Below are 23075 nucleotides of genomic sequence, written 5' to 3' on the forward strand. Positions count from 1 at the left end.
CGTCCTGATGTTGAAAACAAACTTTTCAGCCAATCAAGTTCGAGATCATGAGCCTCGCACACTCTAAAGTCTCTCGCTTTAATTTCACCGGTGTCTCCTTCCTGAAGCGCCGGAGCGACTCTCGCGTGTTTCACTGGAATGAAACCTTCACCGAGCAGCATTTATTAAACTTGAAGTCGGTCCAAGAAGCTTGGCGAACGCCGACTCCGTAGCTCATATGTGACACCTGAGCTGAGCTGCCACTGAGACGCATTGTGTAACTGCAATTTTATCACCCTGCGCTCGCATCTTTATTAACCCTTGCGTTACAGGACCGTCTTACAAACACATCCCGAGTCCTTCACTGCTTCTAACAAGGAGGATGAAGAGGAGGAGGAAGAGGAAGTCGATCCTGAGGCTGATCTTATACGTCGAGCCTCAATAAGCATCATGGTGAATAAGGTCATAGTGTGTGTGTGTGTGACGGAGTTGGTGAATAAGATCTTCTTACATACTGCTTATATAATGATATACTGGGAGAACATATTGATCTGAGTTTATTAGAGTAAATCTCCAGCTAGTCCTGAGGTGTACAACCTGCCTGCAAACCTCCAAACATGTGGTGGTTGTTGCACTGGAACAAATAAACAAAAGGCAGATTTTTCATTTATTTACACCAAAGCGATGACGAAAAATCAATTCTGATTGATCAGGAGGTGAGGATTCAATTTCTTTAACACAATATAACCTGCCATTTGCAGCTGCTATCAGTGGCCCTGTTATTATAGATTATGGTTTCTATAGTAACGGCTCGGTCGCAGGTACTTGTACAGCCAGGAGTTCATGTAAAAGAGAGAGTTGATCATGTATGCGGTGGTTGATGTGATGAGCGTTTCCTGTCAGGGCGTTTCCTCTTTTTGCCGTTTCATAGGAGGAGGATCAGTGTTTTGTATGGTGGAAGTTCTCCTGCAGTTTGAACTCAACGCGACGTCTTTATTTTGACTTTTAGTAACTGGTTACATTATCGAGTCACAATAAAGGGATGAAAGCGAGTCAATATAATGAGATACTTAAAAAAAAAGGGGGGTTTTCTCAGACAAAACGTGTCAACAAGTCAAAGTAACGAGTGAGCGAGTGAAAAATAAAGGATTATCTTTTTTTAAAGTAAAACTAGTGACTTTGCAAGTAAAAAGAAATTTTTAATATGATATGGAAAGAGTCACACTATATCTTAAATAAATGTCTAATTCAATACAATAAGATGACCTGAAATAGAAAAATGACATAAAAATGAAAAGATATCTTAAAAAAAAAATTTTTTTTTTTTTTTAAATGTAACTCAAGATAATGACTAAATCAGAGTAAGAGATCTTTAAAGAATTTAAATAGGTAGTCTTAAAATACATTAATAAACCAGTTTAAAAAAAATAATGAGTCATCTTGAAATAAAAAGTAAAATATTACATAAGTAATCATTGTAATAAAATTATTTTTAAATGAATTTAAAATGTGTTGAGTTGAAAAATAACAAATCACCTTATCAACTATGGTAATATCTTAACGTTTGCAAGTAAAAAATAATGAAATATTTTGTGTGCAAAAATAGTGATAATTTTGTAAATTAAAACAACAAAATATCTTGAAATGACGAGTTATTAGATCAAAAGTAACGAGCCGTCATAAAATAACGACCGTCAAAAACGACAAGATACGAGATGACATCACCTTCAGGATTTGGCAGGTCAAAATAACGAGATAATCTCTAGAATAAAAAATTACGAGGAATAAAAACGCCGGGGAATCATCAGCCCTGGAGCCGGAGCAGTAACTCTGCATCTTCACACCACACTGTCCGTCATTAGTATTTTAATTCTAAACAGCATAACCAGTTATCTAGACGGTTTTCAACATTTGAATTATCCAAAAAAAAAACAAAAAACAATGAAATCATGAGGATTAATTAGCAACCCCTTCTTTAGCAGGAAAGAACTGAAACTGACTGATAGTGCAAATTTATGGTAAAAAATGACCCTTTTCATTTCATTATATCGTTTTAAAATTTATATTATTATTAATATTATAGAAAAGTGAGAAGATCGTGATCAGTTCTAACACACAAGCAGCTTGCAAGTTTATTAGATTTTATCAATTAACACACATAAATCAACCCGAGGTCAGTGCAGTTTACTCATCAATTTTTATTTATTTATTATTGTTTTTAAATAATCAGCTACTCAGAGTAGGTGGGGTCAAACCTTTATTGTTTGAAAACTCTTTTACAATACAGTAATGTTTTTTTTGTCTTGTGCAATTTGATGAATAATATACAATGTCATGTTTTAATCCAAAGAAGAAGAACACACATCAACGAACAGGATGTATTCCGTCTCTACACGTTGACGTTCTCTAACAGTGGGAAGATATGTGCTGCTAATTAGTTTCATTTTTTTTGCGCTCGTTCTCCCGCCAGCACAACTGCTCCCCTTTTGGAATCAACACGTCTCCCAAAGTGCATTATTTAATTACATTTTCTTTTTTTTTATTATTATTATTATTATTATTTTTTATATCGCATGAAGGGGGGGGGGTGTGAGGAGAGACTGCGTCGTCGGGTGACTTTATTTTTTTAAAATTTCTTTCAGAACCTAATATCCGCTTATGACACGTCCAGAGTTAAAGAAAACGTGTGTGTGTGTGTGTGTGTGTATGCATGCCGTGAACATTCGCTCATAAACATTTTACAATACATGATGAGTTTTAAAACCTCACTCGTGTTATATTTCGTAGTGACGCCATCCGTCACGTTCTCCACCCACCACTGAGCAAAATCATATTAATAATTATAATGAACTAATATATACTGTATATATATATATATATATTTATATATCCTCCAAATAGATTTATGATTTTGTTCATTTTACAGACTCGCCTTTTTTCAAGGCTCAATATTTTGGTCCACATTTACAAACCTCTAAACAAACAGAGGTATTTAAAAAAGAAAAAAAAAAACATAATAATAATAATAAAAACATATCGGCAAAAAAACTTAAATAAAGTAGTAGTAGTGATGATAACGGTTTGTCGTTCTGTGATGAAACAATTTCAGAGCGATGCTTGATGATAAGATGGCCGTGAAAAAAAAAGCAATAAAAACATTCTAGTTTGTTTTAATTTTTTTTTTCTTGTTTTAATACACAACGTTACACCCTCTTGTTCCACGGCACGGCTTTTACGCGGTAGAATTTGGTGCCCAGAGGAACTTTAAAGCGGTTTTGGGCCTGGAAAAAGGAAGGAAAAAAAAACAAAAAAAAAAAAAACACACCACACACACACACACACACACACACACACACACACACATACAATTAAGCAGACGTAATTGCTGTTAATGATAGCACTTATGCTTCAAGGTGCAGATCAGGTCACACTTAACACCTTTCTAAAATCCATCACAAGAAATATGTGAATGTGGATTTTTTTTTTGTTTTTCTTTACCAGATTCAAGCTTTATTTAAAGCAAAATAAAATTATTAATAATAATAATAATTGTAATGTTTTCACCTTTTTCGCCTGGCAATATTCCTTCTCCATGACCTTCCCAAGGACCCAGGGTCGCCTCGTCGCGCCAGTGGCTAAAAAATAAATAAATAAATAAATAAATTTTTAAAAAGTGTGTGAGACTAGTAGCACTAACAAGGGTGTGTAAGTTAGTTGTGTTTAGATGAAAGTGAGTGTTACAAAGTAATGCTTTTTTTTGTGGACAATTTATTATAATCCATCTCTGATGGAGGGTCGTAACTTCACGGCAGAGGCATCCAGCCGCATTAACACCTTCTTAGGCGTCTCTTCTTAATTATGATGATTGTGTGCGCTATTGATTTATAACCCTCTTTTCTTTTTTTATAAAATGTAAACAATTCCATTTAAAGTGTCAATAATCAAAATCAGTTTATATTTATGCCAACCTGTTCTTTTGTTTAATAATAATAAAAACAGTTACTAAAACAAATAACCTTTTATGCGCACACACACACACACACATACTGGACTTTACATTTACTTTATATTATACACTAATCAGTAAACAGATATTGTTAACCGTTTAAAAACTGTTTTAAAACTGTTTCTGGTTTTATGTTTTGCTTTTTTATATAATAATAAATGTTATTAATTCCTGCACAGTTAATTTCAATACAAGGACACAGAGTCGCTCTGCTGATTCTGGTTCCCTCTGGGACACACACACACACACACTCCTAACTGATCAGCTGATGTAGGTGTAAAAGGTGTTTTTTTTCTGTGTGTGTGTGTGTGTGTGTGTGTGTGTGTGTGTGTGTGTGTGTGTGTGTGTGTGTGTGTGTGTGTGTGTGGGCGCAAGTACACACCCGGCTTGAGGTCCAGCGCAGTGAGAGATTCTGAGTGCAGGAAGTAGAGAGTGGGGCCGACCGTGAACAGTACGTAATTATCGTGCCGCTCGTCCAGGATTATCAGGACCAAATCACCAACCTGGAAACTGCAGAGGAGGAGAAAAATAAAAAATAAAAATAAATAAATAAATAAATATTAAAAAAATCTAAGCACAGGGTTAAAAAAAAATTAAGAAGGAAAGAACACTGGGTTAAAAAAAAAACAAAAAAAAAAATAAAAAGTACAAATGAAAGACTCACTCTCGAATGGCGATTTTCTCCGAGTGCCGTGAGGACACAGAGGACATGCTCTGGGACATCTAAACACAACAACAGATTAGTTAACGTTAGGAAAGAAAAAATAAGGAAAGAAAAAAGCAAAGAAAAAAATAATAAACTGTTAAACTTAACCTTGAATTGTTCCTTTTTTTCCCTCTGTCAAAGCAACAGTCATATTTAACCACTTTTAAATTTAATTTAATTATTTATTAAAAAACACAGACGTTCTACATTCTCTGTGTTAAACAATCATGAAACACTTCACTTTAAAAAAACTAAGACAAACAAACGAACGCACAGCTTTTTATGATACTAAGAAGCCAGTCTGACCTGAAGATGGGACAAAACGTTGACTGCTTTAAAGCCCTGACACTGGAGACTCCTTTCATCTGTTTTCCTATTATGTTTATTATTAGAATTAATAATTATTATAAACAAAATATGTAGAGCCGCATTGTTGTAACCATAGCAACGATGACCTAGCACAAGAAGTTTATCACAAACACGTGATTCGTCATGTTACAGAAAAATTTACCGACACCTTCCGACCAATCAGAGTTGAGAATTTAAAAGAGTCGCGTTATATATATAAAATATTGGAGAATATTTAACTTCAAAAATGTAAGGAAGAAAGTTAAAAATGTGTTTAAAGTGAAAATCTAAAGGTCACCAAACACCTTTTTTAATGGTCCACCTCATTCAGAATAAATTACATCACCGTTTCACAAGCTGGGCCTAATTTCCTTTTTACAATCGCAGATTGTGTGTATCTGAGAACGCAAGCCATTCTATTATAGGCTCTCTTTGCCTCTCTTCTCCTTATCTAGGGGAAAAAAACAAAAAACAAAACTATTTTTAGTCCCCGTCTTGTCCTTCTTGACACCGTAACATTTTCTTTCGCCCCTCTGACCAGCTAACCGGCAATTTGTGTCTGTGACTCCTCATTCAGTTTTACTACTTGCCAAGTGGCTCACGTTTAAAATACAAAAGAGGCAGTACTTTGCAGTCGTTTAGAGACGAACAAACTAAAAAAACCAAAAAAACAAATATGTATGAACTGATTATGGAGGGCGCTGTATTTATATAAAAAGTCAAGTTTTTTTAAAAATACATTAAAAAAATATATGTGTACTGTGGATTTAAATACAGTAAACTAAAAGGAGGCCATGAGCGAAGGTCAGGGCAACATTTAATTTGGTTACAGTGCCACCTAGTGGTGTTTGTAAGCAAACATTTATCATCTTGTCTCATCTGGACACAAGTTCCTCCGGGTCCTGGATGAATAAATAAAAAGATGAACCCTGTGTGCTGATCATGTGACTTTCTTTCCACCCTGCACGACACAGAGTCCTTTAATTCCACCGCTCGCACATTAACACGCCCCTCCGCTTCACCGCGCTCGTCTCGCTTGTTGATTTTGTTGCTCATTAGACGTGTTGCGTATTAGGGTTCAGACTATCCGGCTGTAACAACATCGGATTTGAAATAAACAGGACGCGATGTATTAATGGGGGGGGGGGGGGTGTTAAACGTGACCGTAGAACACGCACCAGTCTTTGGCTGAGCCTCTTGTTCTCCTCCTCTTTCATGTGCAGCGTCTGTAAGAGAGTCAGCCAAAAAAATTAAAACACATCGTGGGGTTACCTTAAACCACCTTTAAAGTTACAGGGAGACTTAAAGTGTTAAGAGAGGAAGATCTACTCACTCGTTCCAACATCAGTATCCGCTGCTTCTCCTCCGATAGCATTGCTGCGTTATCGCTACGAGAAAACACACAAGGTGAATTACAGACGAGATTAAAGGTGCTTTTCGTTTCTATCATCATAGCTCTCTGCAGATTTACCAACCGAAGTGAAATTCAGGTGTCTGATTCTTTTGTGGTGAAATGAGTGTGCCGAGCTGAGAAAGATCTCTCAATAAGGAAAAGGTTAAAAAAAACAAAAAGCAGCACTGAATAAATAATTACAGAAGTACCTCGGCATACCAACTTAATCCGTCCCGTAAACTGTCCTGTAAAGCTTTACGAATTTAATCTGTCCAGGAAGACGAGTTCTTAAGATGAAATTTCGTATTGTGAAACGCATTTCCCCAAAAAATAATATAAATGCAGATAATCCGTTCCAGCCTCCCAAAAATATTACCAATATATTAGCATCATATTATTGCATACAAAAAACAATCATAGCATTTAAAAGAGAGGTGTATCGTGAATTAAGTAAAATATGAAATAAACAGACATTAAACCTCACTTAACCTTAATTTACGATTCCTCTTGGCACCAGCTGCTTTAAAAACCAAACTGAAAGCGGCTCCCTTATCTTTTTGGGACCCAGGGCGCTATACGTTGTTCACTAACGGAATGTTTTGAACGGCTCCCGGACGTACGCGCAACTTATGCAAACGTGAAAATGCTTTGTATGCTGAGGTAAATTTCTTGCAAAATTTCAGCTTTTAAGATGAAAATTCGTGAGGGGCGGGGCTTTCGCATGCGGAGGTACTGCTGTACATCGTAACAGCATCTCTTTCTTTCTCTCTCTCAAGAGTCAAATTACTTTCATGCTGCACTCTTGGTCTGGTTGGTGTGATCTGCATCAGATGTTTAAACCTTTAAAAATTTTTTTACTTTTGAATCTGGTCTCTCTCTGCCATCATCTCCTGATGCTCCACAGTCTGATCAAAGAAATAAAGGATGCTCTCTCTCTCTCTCTCTCTCTCTCTCTCTCTCTGTCTGTCATCTAATTTGTCTCACACACACTTTACAGTGTCAAGGGTTAACTATGTGCATGTGTGTGTGATTTTGTCCATATTATGTATGTAAAACCTACTGGACGGTCATCATGCTGGCGTCGACAGCAGAGTCCACCCGATCGTCATCTCGCAGCGCGGCCACGGACCCCAGCCTCTCCGAATCCAGCGCAGCCCGGGTGGTGAGTTCGGCAGGACCGGCCCCACCGTAGGCTCCGGCCGTCTCTACGGCAACAGCGATGGGATTGGGCACAAAAAAAGTGGAGGAGACGAGGGCGGAGCTCCTTAGACGGTTGAGCTCCTCCTCTAGGTGTTTCTTCTCCTGCAGGATGGAGGCGCGGTCCTCAGACAGGGTCTCGATCAAACCTGGAGGTGGAAGACATGCTTGTCAGCTATTGATTATAACATTCTGAGATACAGGTAGTCCTCTAATTACGACCGAGTTCAGTTCTGGGAGCACGTTCATAAGTTGAATTTGTTCCTAAGTCTGACAAAGGGAGATTTATACACCTTTGACACGAATATACAAAGTAAAGCATATCGATCCACTTGACTACATCTCTGTCCCCTTTACCCACACTGCCATCATGTGGACAAAAACCGTAATCGCGCCTAAGGAAGTCTCACACGTCAAATGTAACAGTGTTGTCTCTGCGCCTTTAAACTGCGAGGGAAATCCCAGAGGCCAGTATGTCTCAGAGCTGTTTTCCACTGTACTGGACTGTGAACTCTGTCTCGTTAAGGATTTTCCGAAATTCCCCCCCCCCCCCCGCCACACCATCACACACGTCCTGTGTTATTAATATTAAGTCATGTCTTTAGCACTTGTCATCATAATTAAGACTGTCAATTAAAAACGTACTCTTATCCTTCTCCTGCTGCAGCAACACCTTCTTCAGTTTTTCGCTCAGGTCGCTGATGATCTGCTCCTTCTTTAACTTCTCCCTCGTGAGAACAGTGTTAAAATTCGTCTGTAGAAGAGGAGACGTTCAGGTTCAATAAACGTGCTTATCTCATACACACACATATACAGACTGACGTCTAGCCCTGGTATCAGTACTGATGCAAACTCCAAAGGAACCATTAAATCCAGAAGGCAAACATTTAGCAATGCAGAAGTATTAAAATAAATAACTAAAGATTTTTTTATTTATGGGAGATGGTGTTTAACCTTTTATTTTATAATTTAATAAGCTACTTTTAGAACTCATCAAGCAGTTTATTCAACTGGACAGTTTACGTGGAGACGGAAATCCCTTCGCATTAACCTGAGGAACGTTACTCACACAGAGCTCCGTCTCCTTTCATCTCCTACCTGCTGCTCAGCGATCAGCGAGGTTTTCAGGTTTTGCAGCTCCTCGTTCTTCTTCTTCTCCAGCAGCTCCAGCTTGCCCAGTAGGGACGCTCTTTCCTCGTCCAGCCTCTGCTGCAGCGTGATGTCCCCACCTCCAGCCTCAGCTCCTCTGCAACATCGCAGACAGGTTTTAATCAGTGAGCTGATGTGTACAGAGAGCCTAACTAAAAATAAAATCAGGCTTCCTAGAAATTACGTTTTATTCGCTCGTAACTGAAAAGTTTGAAAAATAAATAAAACAAGCTTGGACACTCTAAGGATCCACTAAGTTGAAATAAGATGAAATGATTCAACTAACTTGTCAGTGGATCGTCTTTCTTCGAGTTGCGTTTCAAGTAGGTTAATTTTCCCTAATAGTCTCGCTTCCAGCTCCTCCTTCTGCATCAAGGCGTCCTTCACCGCCTCCGCCTCCTCACCCTCCTTCAGCGCTCTGCGGGCCTCCTGACGCTCCTGCTCCAGCTGCCCCGACAGAAGCGAGTTCACAGCCTGCAGGTCGCTGATTGCGCTCTCCAGGTCGCGCTCTTTGTCCCTGAACGCCCTCTGCTCCTCTTCCCGTTCCTCGCTTAAGGTTTTAAGCTGGTCCTCCAGCTGGCGCTGGATCTCCTGTAGGCGTTCCTCGCAGTCCTTCTCGGCATCTTGAGACTTCTGCTTGAGCGCGGAGAACTCGTGGCGCAGCAGCGTGCTCTCCTCATCGTGCCGCTCTACCAGCTCCGAGATGCAGTGGTCCTTCTCAAGGCGCATGAGCGCGCGCAGCTCGGCAAGGCCTTGCTCGTACTCCTCGTTCTTCTTCTGGAGCTGCTGCTGCAACACCTCAACCTGCTGCTGGTGCGCCTGTGTTCGGGAGTCCATCTCGGCCTTAAGTGCGTCCTCGTGCTGGGTCTTGGCATCTTCATACTGCAAGCGGAGATCTTCCGTTTCGGTCTCCTTAAGCGCCATTTCCATTTCTAGTTTGCAGCGGGTGTCGGCGAGCTCACTCACACGTGCCTCGTAGTCCTTACACCGGCACTCGTATTCCTTCCGCTCGATCAAGTGCGATTCCGCGAGTTCCTTCAGCTTGGCTTGGTGCTCGACGCCCAAGCTGTCTAGAGCACTTAGGTTTTCGCTTTTCATGACCTCCAATTCCACCTGGTGATCTTTTCTGAGACGAGCCTCCAACTCTTGGAGATGGTTCTTCTCGGCGCGCTCCATTTCCTGGCGTACCTTCTTCTCGACCTCGGCTTGCAGGCCGTCCAACTGGCTGGCGAGAGCATCTCTGGAGTGCAGGACTTCTTGAAGCGCCTTGCTCTGCTCAGACAGTTTCTTGTCCAATTCCTGGATGGCCAACTGGTGGATGTTGCGCGTCTCCTGCAGTGAGCGCTCCCTCTCGCCCTCCATCTGAGCCAGCTCTTTCTCCTTCCTCTCCACGAGTCCTTCGAGGTTGAGCATGGCCCTCTGAACGTCCCGGACGATCTTGTGATTCCCTTCCAGCTCGTCGTTAAGCCTGAGGACATGCTTTTCGTGGTCGTCTTTCAGCTGTTGGAGCTCTTTCTGGTGTTCCTCCTCAAGCTCTTCTTCCTGACGCCGTTTAATGTTGTTGACTACTGCGTGAATTTCCGTGCTCATCTTCTTCAAGGCGAAGCCGAAGTCGCGCTGTTCTTTCAGGACGAGTCCTTGGAAGTGACAGAGGTCGTCCTTGACTTTTCTCATGTTGCTCTGCGACTCCTCGGCAGCCGACCGGTACCGGTCCACGGTCAGCCTGAGGGTCATGATTCTAGAGTTCTCTTTCTCGAGCATGGTCGTGTCCTGGATCCTCTTGCTGTCTATAGCGTTGATGACGGATGAGTAGAGAGACTCGACCATCATCTCAGGACTCGTGGGGTCACTAATAGGATTGGGTGAGGTAACGTTCTCTTCAATGACGAACTCGTTGACCGCCGACATGAAGTCCGACTCCGGGCTCTCGGCTAAAGAGTCCAGGTCCAGAGAGCCTTGCTGGAGCACAGGGTCCATGTTGGGATGTCCTATGGTTTCGAAGTCAAACGTATGGGCGTCAATGCTGTCAGGGGACAGGTCTTCTAATGCAGCGGGAAGGGAGCGCGGCTGAGTGGGTGGAGTCAGTATACTCAGCGGGGGTGGGGTTTTAGAACAGGTGGGGGTGGTCTCTGTTCTGCATTCAGAGCTGGGTCTCTGTGTACTCTGGCTTCCAGACACCTTGAAGGACGGAGCAAAAACTGGTCATAAGTCAGGCAAGGTAAAAAAAAATAAATTAAATTAAGTTAAAATAAAATATGGTTGTACCTTCAGTTCGCTCAGTAGGTCTGTGATGGTTTGAGACATCTCGTCTACACTCCGGGCTGCTTGTACTAGGTGGTGAAGAGCTTCTGTATGATGGTTTAATGGCTCAAAATCACATAGTGATGGAACCCTGAAGCAAAATGGACACAAGTATGAGTATGGCAAGAGTACAGAAATATAACAGGGTGACCTAGAGCACTGTCTGGCAAAATTTTAATTGGTCCAGGAAATTAAGCCTAGGCACAGGAGTCAAGGCACAGAAACCAAGGATCAGGAAGCAGGCATCAGAAACCAGGATGAATTTCCTGGACTAAAGCACCAATTAAAACACAGAAAACAATTAAATCTGGTACTTTAGTCCAGAATCTTACAGCTGGACGGAGATTAATCCTGGGAAGCCTAGGTGCAGGAACTAGGGATCAGGAACCGAAAGCAAAAGCCAAAAAAAGCTTAAGATCCAAAGCGAAAGCCCAGACAATCACTCCAGAGAATGACAGGAACCAAGGTCCAAAAACTAAAGCCCAATACATTACTTCAGGGAAGCACGGGAAACAAGACCCAGGATACAAAGTCCAAAAGTGAAAACCCAAAAGCTAAGGGCCTAAGGCGAAGGCCGGGAAGCAAAAGGCTTGGCTAGTAATCCAGAGAAGCACTGGAACCAAGGGCCCAAGCCATTAATTCAGGGCAGCACAGAAAACAAGTACCAGGATACAAAGTCCAAGACCTAAAAGCTAAAGCCCAAACAAATAATCCTGGGAAGCATAGCAACCAAATCCCAAGTGCTAATCTCCAAATGCTAATTCAGAGAATCTTTACCCCAGGCAGTTATTCCTGGGAACGACTATGACATGACTTGGTGGCTTCTTGGCAACTTGGCAGGCTGCGTTTGTTTTGTGTTCAGGGGATAAAGAAATGTCTTGTAAGGGGAATCACGGTTTACACCTGCTATGTCATAAGTTTGTTTGTTTTGTTTGTTTGTATTAGGGTTTATTGCCATATTGGCGTTACAGGATATTTCATGGCAGATACATATTAAACATTAAACCAACTTATAGAAAAAAGGAATAATAATAAATAATAATAATAATAATAATAATAATATTAATATAAATAAATAAATAAATATTACATTATAACAAGATTTTACACAAGGTTCTTTAGGTGCACTTTTGCAAAAAATTGTTCAAGTTTTTCTGATTTCGTCTTGCGAAATAAATTCTTTAAATTTTATTCTGGTAGAAATTGTTTTCTTATGGTATTAAAACTTAGTCAAAAGTATATGCTTTACAGTTATAAGTAGTAATAACAGTTCTAAACAAAACTTGTTTTGTGTATATTCCACAATGTTAAATATACCTGTATCTGTATTAAACTGTACAATGTGTCGTTCTTTCAAACAGGTGGAAATTTGCTGTCGTATACAAAGAGTATTACAAGAATATAAAAATACAACAAAGTGCCACAAAAGATAAGACAGAATAAAGTACAGCTATGACTGGTGTTTTAGTCCAGGAAATGAATCCTGGAAAGCACAGAAAAATAAAATCACACTCTGTGGCTGTTTTGCACTAAATTACAAAATAGTAATAAGATGGCAAATTGCTGTTGTATACGAGGAACAAAAATAACTCGGCTCTGCTCTTCTACCACCTGTTGGTCGGTTTCCCATAACAGCACGTCTAACAAATCTTCTATTAAAATTACTTCCTTACCTGAGAAAAGGTTGCACTTCAGCCGGACAGCAGCTCTTCAGATACTGCAGGTCGTTCAGGGAAATGTCCGGAAGCTCAAAGTCGAACCTGCGAGGCTTTCTTGTCTGGAAAAGGAGAGAAAAAAATCGTTCAGAAAGAGGGAGGGGGTTAAATGAATAAATAAATCACGAACTATACAACGATGCGTTTAAACACTTACGCAAAACGACGAAGGAGGCCATGAGTCGAGTCCTCGGAACAAGCGATTCCTGAGGAACGACTTCCCTACGAGACAAAGTACGGTCGTTTAGTAAAGAACTGCTTCAGACAGACCCTCCAGACGTTATCCATATTGACATGAAGCTCAGCAGATTTGTGGAGAAAACACACACACACACACACACACAGAGTAAGCTCATACTCACTGAACAGCTTGCCAAATGTCTCGCGTTTGGCCTTCTCGGCCTCATAGAGGTTCTTCCCATCTTTCACCAGAGCACTGGCCCACTGCAGAGGAAAAAAAACAAAACAAAACACACAAAGTGGAGAAAGCAGTAAGAGCAGAACATTTAGTAGCTCCTAGGTGTGAATAAGACAGATCTGGGATTTTATCTATATTCTCATACACCCTAGTAGAGCTGGCAAGGGTTATGTTCCTACAGAACCCACGAATTGTCAAATGTGGCCCAAAAGTAAATATATAAATATGGATTATAAATGTCCATATTTATAGTTTAGATCCTAAATCTGCTTCCAAAACACTATACAGTGAAACCTTAGGTTACGAGTAACGCGGTTTACGAGTGTTCCGCAAGATGAGCAAAGATTTATAATAAATTTTGACTTGAAAAACGAGCATTGTCTTGGTTTACACAGAGTATCATGTACTTGTATCATGGAAGCATGCGCTTCTTGTTTTGACGCCGCGCGTCACGTGATCACAACTGAGCCAACAGTTTTTATCTCTCTTGCGCTGTGTAATTGTGTGTAATCGTCTCCCCTGCTGGGTCTTAGTGCACATCTCTTACTGGTATAATTAACATCCGTGCACCCGTGTACTGTTTACTATAACACTGTGACCACGTGTGTGTGTGTGTGTGTGTGAGAAACATATTTTATTTTGTGTTTGTACAACGCTTGTGCATATGAAGCAAAAGCAAGTCTCATTAGAGGGTAAAGATCCATTTTTTCTCTCCCTCTCTGTATCAGCCTGTCGTGTTTCATTTTAGTTTCTATTATTTCTTATGGGAAAATTTAATTTTGGAATAAGAGCCCGCTTCCGGAACAAATTATACTCGTAATCCAAGGTTCCACTGTAGTTTCATTTTAAAGCTTAATACATAACCCTTAACAAAATAAGTAAATAAAAGAAGGCAAATGTATACTGTACAGTACGATACGCTACAGCTCTTATCTGTTTATATTTAACGTGGAGAGAAACAGAAACGATAAATGTATCCGGACTTAAAAGCTCACCTCTCTGTAGTGTTTAATGAACATTTTACGGCGCACAACCTCGACCACGGCCAGGCAGTACATCTGTGGGACGGTACTGAGGGCCTCGACCACACGCACTCGCTCCAGCAGCTCGGTCAGGAGGCGCAGCAGCGCTTGCAGCTTTTCGCCATCCTGGTCCGCATGCAGCATCACGTAGCAGCACCATCTACAGAAAATGACACGTCAGCGTCTCCACACGTGGCCTGACACCGGGGACTCACTCAAAACACTACCGTTACTGTCTGGGTCCAAGGCGGGCTCCTTACTTGAGACGAACTTGCAGGTTGTTGGCCAGTTCCTGTTTGGCAGTCGTGCACTTCTGCTTAATGTCCAGCAGCTTCCTGTGGTTGGTCAGCATGATCATCAGCTGGTTGGCATGACTCAGACACAGGTCCGGCAGCACCGAGTTGTCCTTCAGGTTTTCAGCCCTCATCTGATTGGCTAAAAATCCCTGTTCAAAATGAGAGCTTGTGACTAATAAGACAATATACAACTCGTACCATGTTCCTGTAAAGATAAACTTAAAAATATACACACACACACACACACACCATACCTGAGCGAGCTCCTTCTGTTCATTGACTAGCTTCTTGCAGCTGGCGATCATTTGGTCGAGTGCATACAGTCTGTCTTCGAGTCCCTTTATGGCCTTCATGTTCTGATTATCCAGTTTGGTGATCGTGTCCCGGCACTCTACGAGGAACGGCTGGATAATCCGTGGATCGAGCTACAGAAATCAAAACATGTGCGAACACGTGAGACAACGGAAAATGCAAACGATCGCAGACGTTATGTAAATGAAGTTGGGGAGGAGGGGGTAAAAACTCTCTGCTGGGGGTAAATACGATCCCGGTATTCACAAACTTACGTCCATAAATCGAAGTTTGGTTTTGTGTTTCAGGACAGAGAGTGACTATATCGGGTGTTGATATAAAATGAAAAACATACTTTTTTCGAACGTACTGACTTGGTGTAACGATGTAATTAACTGATATTGATAATAATAAATCTATAAGTAAAAAAAAAAAAAAATTGAATACGAAAAGATGTACACTAATTTATCCAAATAAATTTCTAACACAAACACACAATCATTTGTAAATCTAGAATTAGCGCCGCAGTGTCATCATGTTCTACCCATTTTCCGGAACGACCTCGGCGCTTACTCTGTTGATGGAATCGAAGCACTTCCTCACTACGGCCTCGACGTCGTTGGGTCGGTCCTGCACGTTGATCCAGTCCAGCAGCGTGACGTTAAACGAAGGCGCGTCCGTTTTATCAGGGTCTTCCTCATCCTCATCCTCCTCCAGCAGCGCCTCCTGCAGCCCGCTGCTCCGCGCTCTGTCCTGATCCGCCGATTCTACAGGAGACTTCTGGCTCCTCTGGACCTCCGTAGAACCCGTCTGGCCTCCGTCTCCGTCGTCAGACCTGGGGCGGGGGGAGGAGGACTTCTCCAAGCTCTCTCTGTAGCTGTGGCGGGTCAGGCACTCCAGAAGAGGGATCTTCGCCATGACCGAGACGGCAGTCCCGAGCCTGGACGAGGTGAAAGGTTACCCTTTTTTTTATAACGAAAACCAAAAAAAAAAGCATGCAGTTTCTGCACAGCTGTCTAGCGCTACTCACTTTGTCAACTTGAGCTTGATGTCCTCAAAATCTTGTTGGTAATTAGTGTAGGCCATGTCAAATTTCGAGAGCAGCTTCTGGTAGGAGGTGGTGCAGTCGTCCAGGTTGGCCATGATGGCGGCCCAGCCCTGGTGCTGGAGGTGCTCGTCATGGACCAGGCGTTCACAGAAGGAACACAACTTCTTGGCCACTTCAAACATTTCCTTAAAAAAAAAAAAGAAATGCCGGTCATGAAAAGTATATTGTAGAAAAGTTTTTTTTGTTTTTTGAGGGTGTGATTTAAATAAAAAAAGTGAAACTCTCACATATTATAGATTTATTAAACGTCAAGGAAAAAAAAAATCCAAGCATTTTTTTTTTTGCTTTAATTTTTATTATCTCGGCTAATTCGCTCCTATCATGCAGGATCGCTGTGCTGCCTGCCAACGTGCGAATAGTTTACAGTTTACAGTACCTGTAGGATCATAAAGTAAGTGCAACCTTTCTCCAACTCAAATGCAAAACAGACTGACTGACGAGAAAAGCCGATTCAAGTCACTGTATGACGTATGAGGCTATAGTCAGTGCGTCAAGAGCCACCACAAACAGAGACATGCTCAGGAAACAGGCAAGAACTGTATCAGGCCACTTCTGAATCAGAGACACCATCAGCAGCGTCTTATCATAGACTACCTTAAGGCTAAAGAGGAAGCTCTTTTAAGATAAAAGTAAATTTTGTTTCATTTAAAAATCTAAGTTCTTGAGTGCTTGAAGTTCAGTGTGAAGTTTCCACAGTCTGTGGTGATTTGCAGATGAACATACTTACAGTATATTTCAGTAAGTTAGACATTTCTGTATTGTAAATCTTTTTTATTGATCTTAGGAAACTATTCTAATATTCTGAGAGACAGGTTGACTTCGAGACTTACGAACGAGTTCTGTTCCAGTTCAAGTCCAGCAAAGTGGGCCCTTATACGCCTTTGACACGAATATACAATGTAAATCATACCAATCCACTCTAAACTAAATCCCTGTCCAATTTCCCCACACTGCCATCATGGGGCCAAAGAACTTAACCAATTCTTCTAAAGAAAGTAATCTCACGTCAAATGTAATAGTGTTGTCTCTGCGCCTTTAAATCGCGAGGGAAATCCCAGACGGCATGTATTGGAGTGTCGTCGCACACACACACACACACACACACACACACACACACACACACACACACACACTATACCGGACCGAATTTTATACATTCACTTACACACTAAAAATACTGTATATAATTGTATAAAAATATTGGTATCTGGTGCACTGCAGTGTATTTTTTATTTGGTAAAATACACATGAACTACTTTCACGATTTGTTTGCGTCTACAAATGTTTGTAGAACCGCTGTACCTGTACTGGATTAAAAAAAAAAAAAAGGTTTAAAATATTTCTCTTGAACCTAGAATATATGAACATAAAATATTTAAAATATGATGTTAATTAGGCGGCTCGGTGGTGCACCTCCAGGGTCCGGGTTCGATTCCTGTATCTGTGTGCGTGAAGTTTGTATGTTCGCCCCCTGTTTGGTGGGTTTCCTCCGGGTACTCCGGTTTCCTTCCACAGTCCAAAGACATGTAGATTAGGCTAAATGGTGTTTCTAAAATTGCCTGTAGTGTGTGAATGAGTGTGTAAGTGTGTGTTTCATCCCTGCGATGGATTGGCACCCTGTCCAGGGTGTACCCTGACTCGTGCCTTAAGCCTCCTGGGATAGGCTCCAGGTCCCCGTGACCCTGAATACAGGATAAAGCGGTATAGAAGATGAGTGAGTGAGTAAGTAAGTGACATAAATTATGGAAAAAAACCTTTTCCATAATATTCTAATTTATTGAAATGTAGCTATGTATATATATATATATTTTTTTTTTTTTTTCTGCCTCTTTAAAAGTAATTATTATAAAAACATTTTGCCCGCAGTGTTCAGAAATGTGCATCATTAGGTCCATAAGCTTGGTGGTGAAAGCTTGTAAAGCGTGGAGACGGTACCACGGCGAGCTGCGTCCGCGAGGCGACGGTGTGAAACACCGCAGGCATCATGAGGGACTCCTCCACCTTCATCTCCATCTCGTTCTCTATGGAGAAGGTGGTTTTGGGGATGGTCGGCGCTCGGTCACACAGGATCATCTCTTTGTTGAACAAGAAGATGGGGTTCGTATCCTGGGACACAAGATGAAAGAATAAGGGGAAAACAACAAATAAACAACAATATGCTGCTGTTTACAATTTATTTAAGAGAAATTGTAAAAAATACATAAATACAGACATCGCTGTAGCCCGAGTGTGTGATGCGCGTTACTCACCGTGCCCGCGCTGTAGCTACACACCCTCCTCTCGGCCACCATACACTCGCCACCGTTGACCACCAGCACCTGATGCTGAGTGGCGATCTTGTACTTGGCCTGGATCGCATGTTTGAGGTCCAGAACGCTACAGAACAACGCAAAAAAATAAACACGTCTGTTAATATCGATATTAACTCTCATCATCACATACAAAAAAAAACAAAAAAACACTACCATGCGTCACCAGACGTCCTGTGGACAGACTCACGTTTGTACGGCTAGCTCTGTGTCAAACGTCAACGTGCTCCCGTTATTGACCTGGAACACGTACAACTTCATGTTGAATTCTCCGCTCGCTCAGCTTCCCCCCGGCCTGGCTCCTTCATCTAGAGTCTGCGATGCTCACCTGAGGAGAACAACAACATTAGATTTAGGATTTCTTTCCTTTTTTAAATGATATCCCGACTTTACAGACACGAGATGATGAACTAGTTGCACATGGACCAGGCTGATCTGTCAGCTTCAGCTTCGCCAATGGTGTGTTCTTTTAGGAGCCGTGGAAGGAGTCATCAGTGTCAGCGCTCTGCAACAGCCTGAGAAATATTTACTGGAATCTACAACCATAGTGTAGATAAACCCTAAAAATATTTTCCTTTTTAGAGCTCTTAGGCACTGTGTGTGTGTGTGTGTGTGTGTGTGTGTGTGTGTGTGTGTGTAAACGTTTGATTTCACATACACAAGCGGAAGTCACGAATCCTACACGCATTTCCATTTGTGCTTTAGTTCTATTTCCTAATTATTTCCTGCACTATTAATTGCACTGTACGGCACTTTGGCGGCGCCCAAGGTGTTTTAAACGCGCTTTATAAATAAAAATTTATTTTATTTCCACCTCAGACCTACAACACTGTCGGGCGAGACTTTCTTAACGACTGAATATTACAGTCTTAAAACTTCTCACATGATGTAATGAGGAGTAAATCTGAGTTAAAAAAAGATAAAAAGGCAGCGGAAAAACCCACCGCCTTCAGCTTTCAGCTCGTCTAAGAGCCGTGCTTTTAGTTTTATTGACTCTGTTACAACTGTTAATGCTCTCTAATTCAATATTTAACACAATTTAATAGAAGCACTGCTTGAGAGGGTGTGTGTGTGTGTGTGTGAGAGAGAGAGAGATCGAGTGTGTGTGAGAGACAAAGTATGTGTGTGTGTGTGTGTGTGTATGTATGTGTGTGAGAGAGAGAGAGAGTGTATGTGTGTAGGAGTGTGAGTGTGTGAGGGATCAATGTGCACACACACACACCCTGAATATTCCTAATTAACAATACATCAATATTATTGTTATTAATATGGATTTTTTTTTCCTATTGATTACCTACTATGATGATATAAAATATGAATGTTTATAAATTAAAATTGATGTTATTTATACAGTAATCAATGTTTTATAGTTGCTTTGGCAACAATGTAATAATTTTGTTAACTTTCATACCAATAAAAACCTTCTGAACTGAACTAAGTGTGTGTGTGTGCGCGCGCGAGAGAGAGCGCGCGCTGTGAGAGAGTTAGTTGACTAACCCTGAGTGTAAGACACAGGGAGTATTTCGGGCTGAGTCATGATGTTTCCTGGCCGTTAGTGTGACCCATCAGGACACCGACGGCACTTCACTTCATTATTTCAACGCTTTAAAGCATTAAACCTCGCGTTTCATCTCAAAATCTCAATTTAAAACGGTGTGTCTTAAATAATAACCCTAATCATCATTAGCAGTGTTATTACCTCAGGCACTGAGTTAGCTAGCACGCGCTTTCAAACGAGGTCTGTAATAATATAACTTATCCACACACTCACACACACATAACGTCAAAATATACCGCGGGAATGTGCCTTCTTAAAGACTGTTAAAGCGATTAAACCTGTTTTTATGAAGTGTTCGCGCTTAAAACGTCGATAAAACTACGCGTTACGCGATAATAACGCTTAGCTAACTTACTTAGCCATGCTAATTTCTGCATCTGTCAGATTGAGTCGACTCCAAAAAAATGAGTCGATTCCAAAAAAAAAAAAAGATTCAATTCCACTATTCCAGGTCTAAAGAAAAGAATCGATTCACTGCTCGATTCAAAAGAGTCGATTCCGTGTCGTTTATCATTCCTTCTCGTGCTCATTCAGTTATTGTATAAAGGAAGAATTTATCAAATTCCTTCCATGAAAAACTTAGCTTGATTTAGAAACATGTTAAATCTACAATTAAGAGTCTATTCCGTGTAAGCTTGATTTTAAGTCTCAGGGTCACACAACTAATTATTGTAAGCAGTGTAAAAATACTGCACTAAATGTTTGCCTATTGAACTTACAAAATTATTATATATCTGCTAGTGAAAGGATCATATACTTTGCCAATCAAAAAAAAAAAAAAAAAGGAAACAGAGTTTTATTATGCAGACTTCTGATTAATAAAGTGGCTTAAAGTTTTTTAGGTTTTTTTCCACTGCTCATGTTAGTGCACAATTTGCAAGATAAATTTCCTGTTATTGTCCTACACAAACTAGTTAATTATAATAAATAGTTATAGCTATAATCATAACATGGGTTTATTTAAAGGTTATCAATAAAATCTAGTCAAGTGGAAACATTAAATAACGTTTTGAAACCATGATTTGAGCGCTCATTACATTTACACTGAGCTAGGATTAACCTTCATTGAGTTTCTCCCAAGTTAAACTTGGATGTATATTTTTGGTAAGTAGATATACCTGCTTTAGTTTACATAACGCTTCAACAGATAAAACGGAAAGGAAAGGAAACTAATACAATTATTAATCTCTCAGGTATGTCATGACACTGAGACACGACACCCTATTTGCAAGGTTAAATTTTATCCAGAAATAATGTACATAATAATGTATTATTGCCACCTAATTTAAATGATCTAAAATAGAAATGAATAAAAATTTAAATACATTTAAAAAATGTTAACAGCTCTTCAAGTTCAGAAATTGATTATAATTATTATTGTTGATTACAATTACACGTTGCACATTCTGTACATTCTGTGTAATTTATAAATGTTTATATGCATTTCTATTTTAAATACACTGTATTTTGTAACTTTATTTTGTAAATTTGCATATTCAATCCTATGATTCGCTGTGGCGACCCCTGAAAGGGAACAGCCGAAAGACAAAGAAGAATCCTAAAATTTTCCTTTAAAATAGGAAATCTTTAGGTTACTTATGTTTTACATCTCTATTTTATTCTTTTATTTATAACTAAAGAGTTAATTCTACAATGTTGTTTTACATCAACCCATTGTTATTAGAAAGTCTATTCTTTGCATAAGTTCTATAGTACATTTTAATCGTTTTTAAATAATTAAAGAGTAAATTCTACATTTTCCCCCACTACTCATAGTATATACCAACCAATTATTTTTTTAGTAATAGTAGTATTATTGTTGTTGTGCATGTGTTTTAATTTGTTTTAAAATTCTATATTTAGTTTAAGTGCATTATTTTTATCTAATTAATACAGACTCAATTCTACAGCGCTCCCACAATCACTTTGCAGACCAGCATATTGTAAACTTACATGTTACAATCATGTTACAAACAGTCACATTAGCATTTCTCACTTTGAACGGTTGTGTATGCGACAAATACCATTGTAATTTTAATTATGATTATGGTTATTATTGATATTAATTTAGAACAGTGCAGTAAAAATATTTTGCGCCTGTTTTTTTTTTTTTTTGTTGTTGTTTATTGAATATAAAACCGAATCAGTTTTTCTCTATTATGTATTACACAGAATCGACTCAGAATCAGAGTCGGAATGGAACAGTTATAAGTACTGTATTAAATATCCTATAAGGAATCGAATTAGAATCGGTTCGGATTCAAATACAGAGTCGACTCTTACAGCAGTGGGTAACTCTATAAGGTGTTCAACAATGAAATTCACCCAAATACACAGAAATATCCTAACCTATACAATTTTACTTTATACAAGTGATTGTAGTAACCTTTTACTTCCATCCCCACCATCAATTCTAGCTTGCTAGGCATAAAATAATAATAAAAACGTCATAAAAGCGAGCTGTTGCCTACAATGTCATGCCCGGATGCTAACCCTCAGACACTGATGGCAGATATCAGAACACACTCTATTGTAAGGGTTAATTCAGTAAAAATAATTCCTTATTTACCGGTTACTCGTTGATGTCCATCCCTCGCGTTAAGACAAGCAGCAGCAGCAGCAGAGCTCCTGGGCTAACACTCCGAAGCTAACGCCAACTGAACATAGAGAACGCTACGCTAGCGGGATTAGCTTGCCGGCTAACAGGCTAGCGATAAACCCTCACGCGCTGTGCTCTTCACGTAACGTCAGGCATAAGACTAAAATCCGACGCTGTTCCTCAAAAATGCGCTTCACAAACACGACTCTGAACCCGACGACTGTTAATCCTCCCTGTCACGGGTGTAAACCGTGTCTACTCCGCTAACCCTGAGCTAATAGAACAGGCTAACACCCTTTCACTGCTGCTGTGTTTTGTTGTTGTCGTCGACCTTGACGTCATTGTATACCGCAGTGCATTCTGGGAGGGAGTACACTCAGAGGCCACCTCATTAGCTTAAGGCCAGTTCACAATGATCTTTATCATTTATTTGTATGTTTCTGCTAAGTTTGCTTATATTGTATGACTTCTATTTAACTGTGGAGCGTTATTTATATAATTCAGTCTTTTATACCTAAATCTTGTATTTTTATACTTTTCAGATTGTACCTGTCATTTTTTGTGATTTATTAATATATATATATATATATATTGTATTCCTCTTATATTGCAGCAGGCTGCCTGTTTTTGTTTGTTGAAGTAAGACACAACTTCCCTTGTGTCCCTTTTACAATGATGAT

At 40.1% G+C, this 23075-nt stretch overlaps 1 protein-coding gene across 1 annotated transcript; it reads right to left on the reverse strand.

The window, feature by feature from the left end:
* Positions 1 to 2552: 2552 nt before the first annotated feature.
* On the reverse strand, positions 2553 to 22715 carry rb1cc1 (RB1-inducible coiled-coil 1). Its single transcript, XM_053494348.1, has 23 exons — positions 22366 to 22715; positions 18429 to 18566; positions 18179 to 18305; positions 17865 to 18035; positions 15852 to 16054; positions 15395 to 15761; positions 14785 to 14955; positions 14495 to 14679; positions 14208 to 14394; positions 13157 to 13238; positions 12952 to 13016; positions 12753 to 12856; positions 11044 to 11170; positions 9065 to 10956; positions 8728 to 8875; positions 8275 to 8383; positions 7493 to 7778; positions 6373 to 6427; positions 6218 to 6265; positions 4650 to 4708; positions 4368 to 4495; positions 3544 to 3614; positions 2553 to 3260 (listed from the first exon to the last, which is right to left on the reverse strand). Exons 2-23 carry the CDS (start codon positions 18497 to 18499, stop codon positions 3183 to 3185), a joined length of 4734 nt encoding a protein of 1577 aa, XP_053350323.1. The 5' UTR covers positions 18500 to 18566; positions 22366 to 22715; the 3' UTR covers positions 2553 to 3182.
* Between the last annotated feature and the right edge of the window lie 360 nt (positions 22716 to 23075).

The sequence above is a fragment of the Clarias gariepinus genome, chromosome 4 (genome assembly GCF_024256425.1).
Source record: "Clarias gariepinus isolate MV-2021 ecotype Netherlands chromosome 4, CGAR_prim_01v2, whole genome shotgun sequence".
Taxonomy (NCBI): Eukaryota; Metazoa; Chordata; class Actinopteri; order Siluriformes; family Clariidae; genus Clarias; species Clarias gariepinus.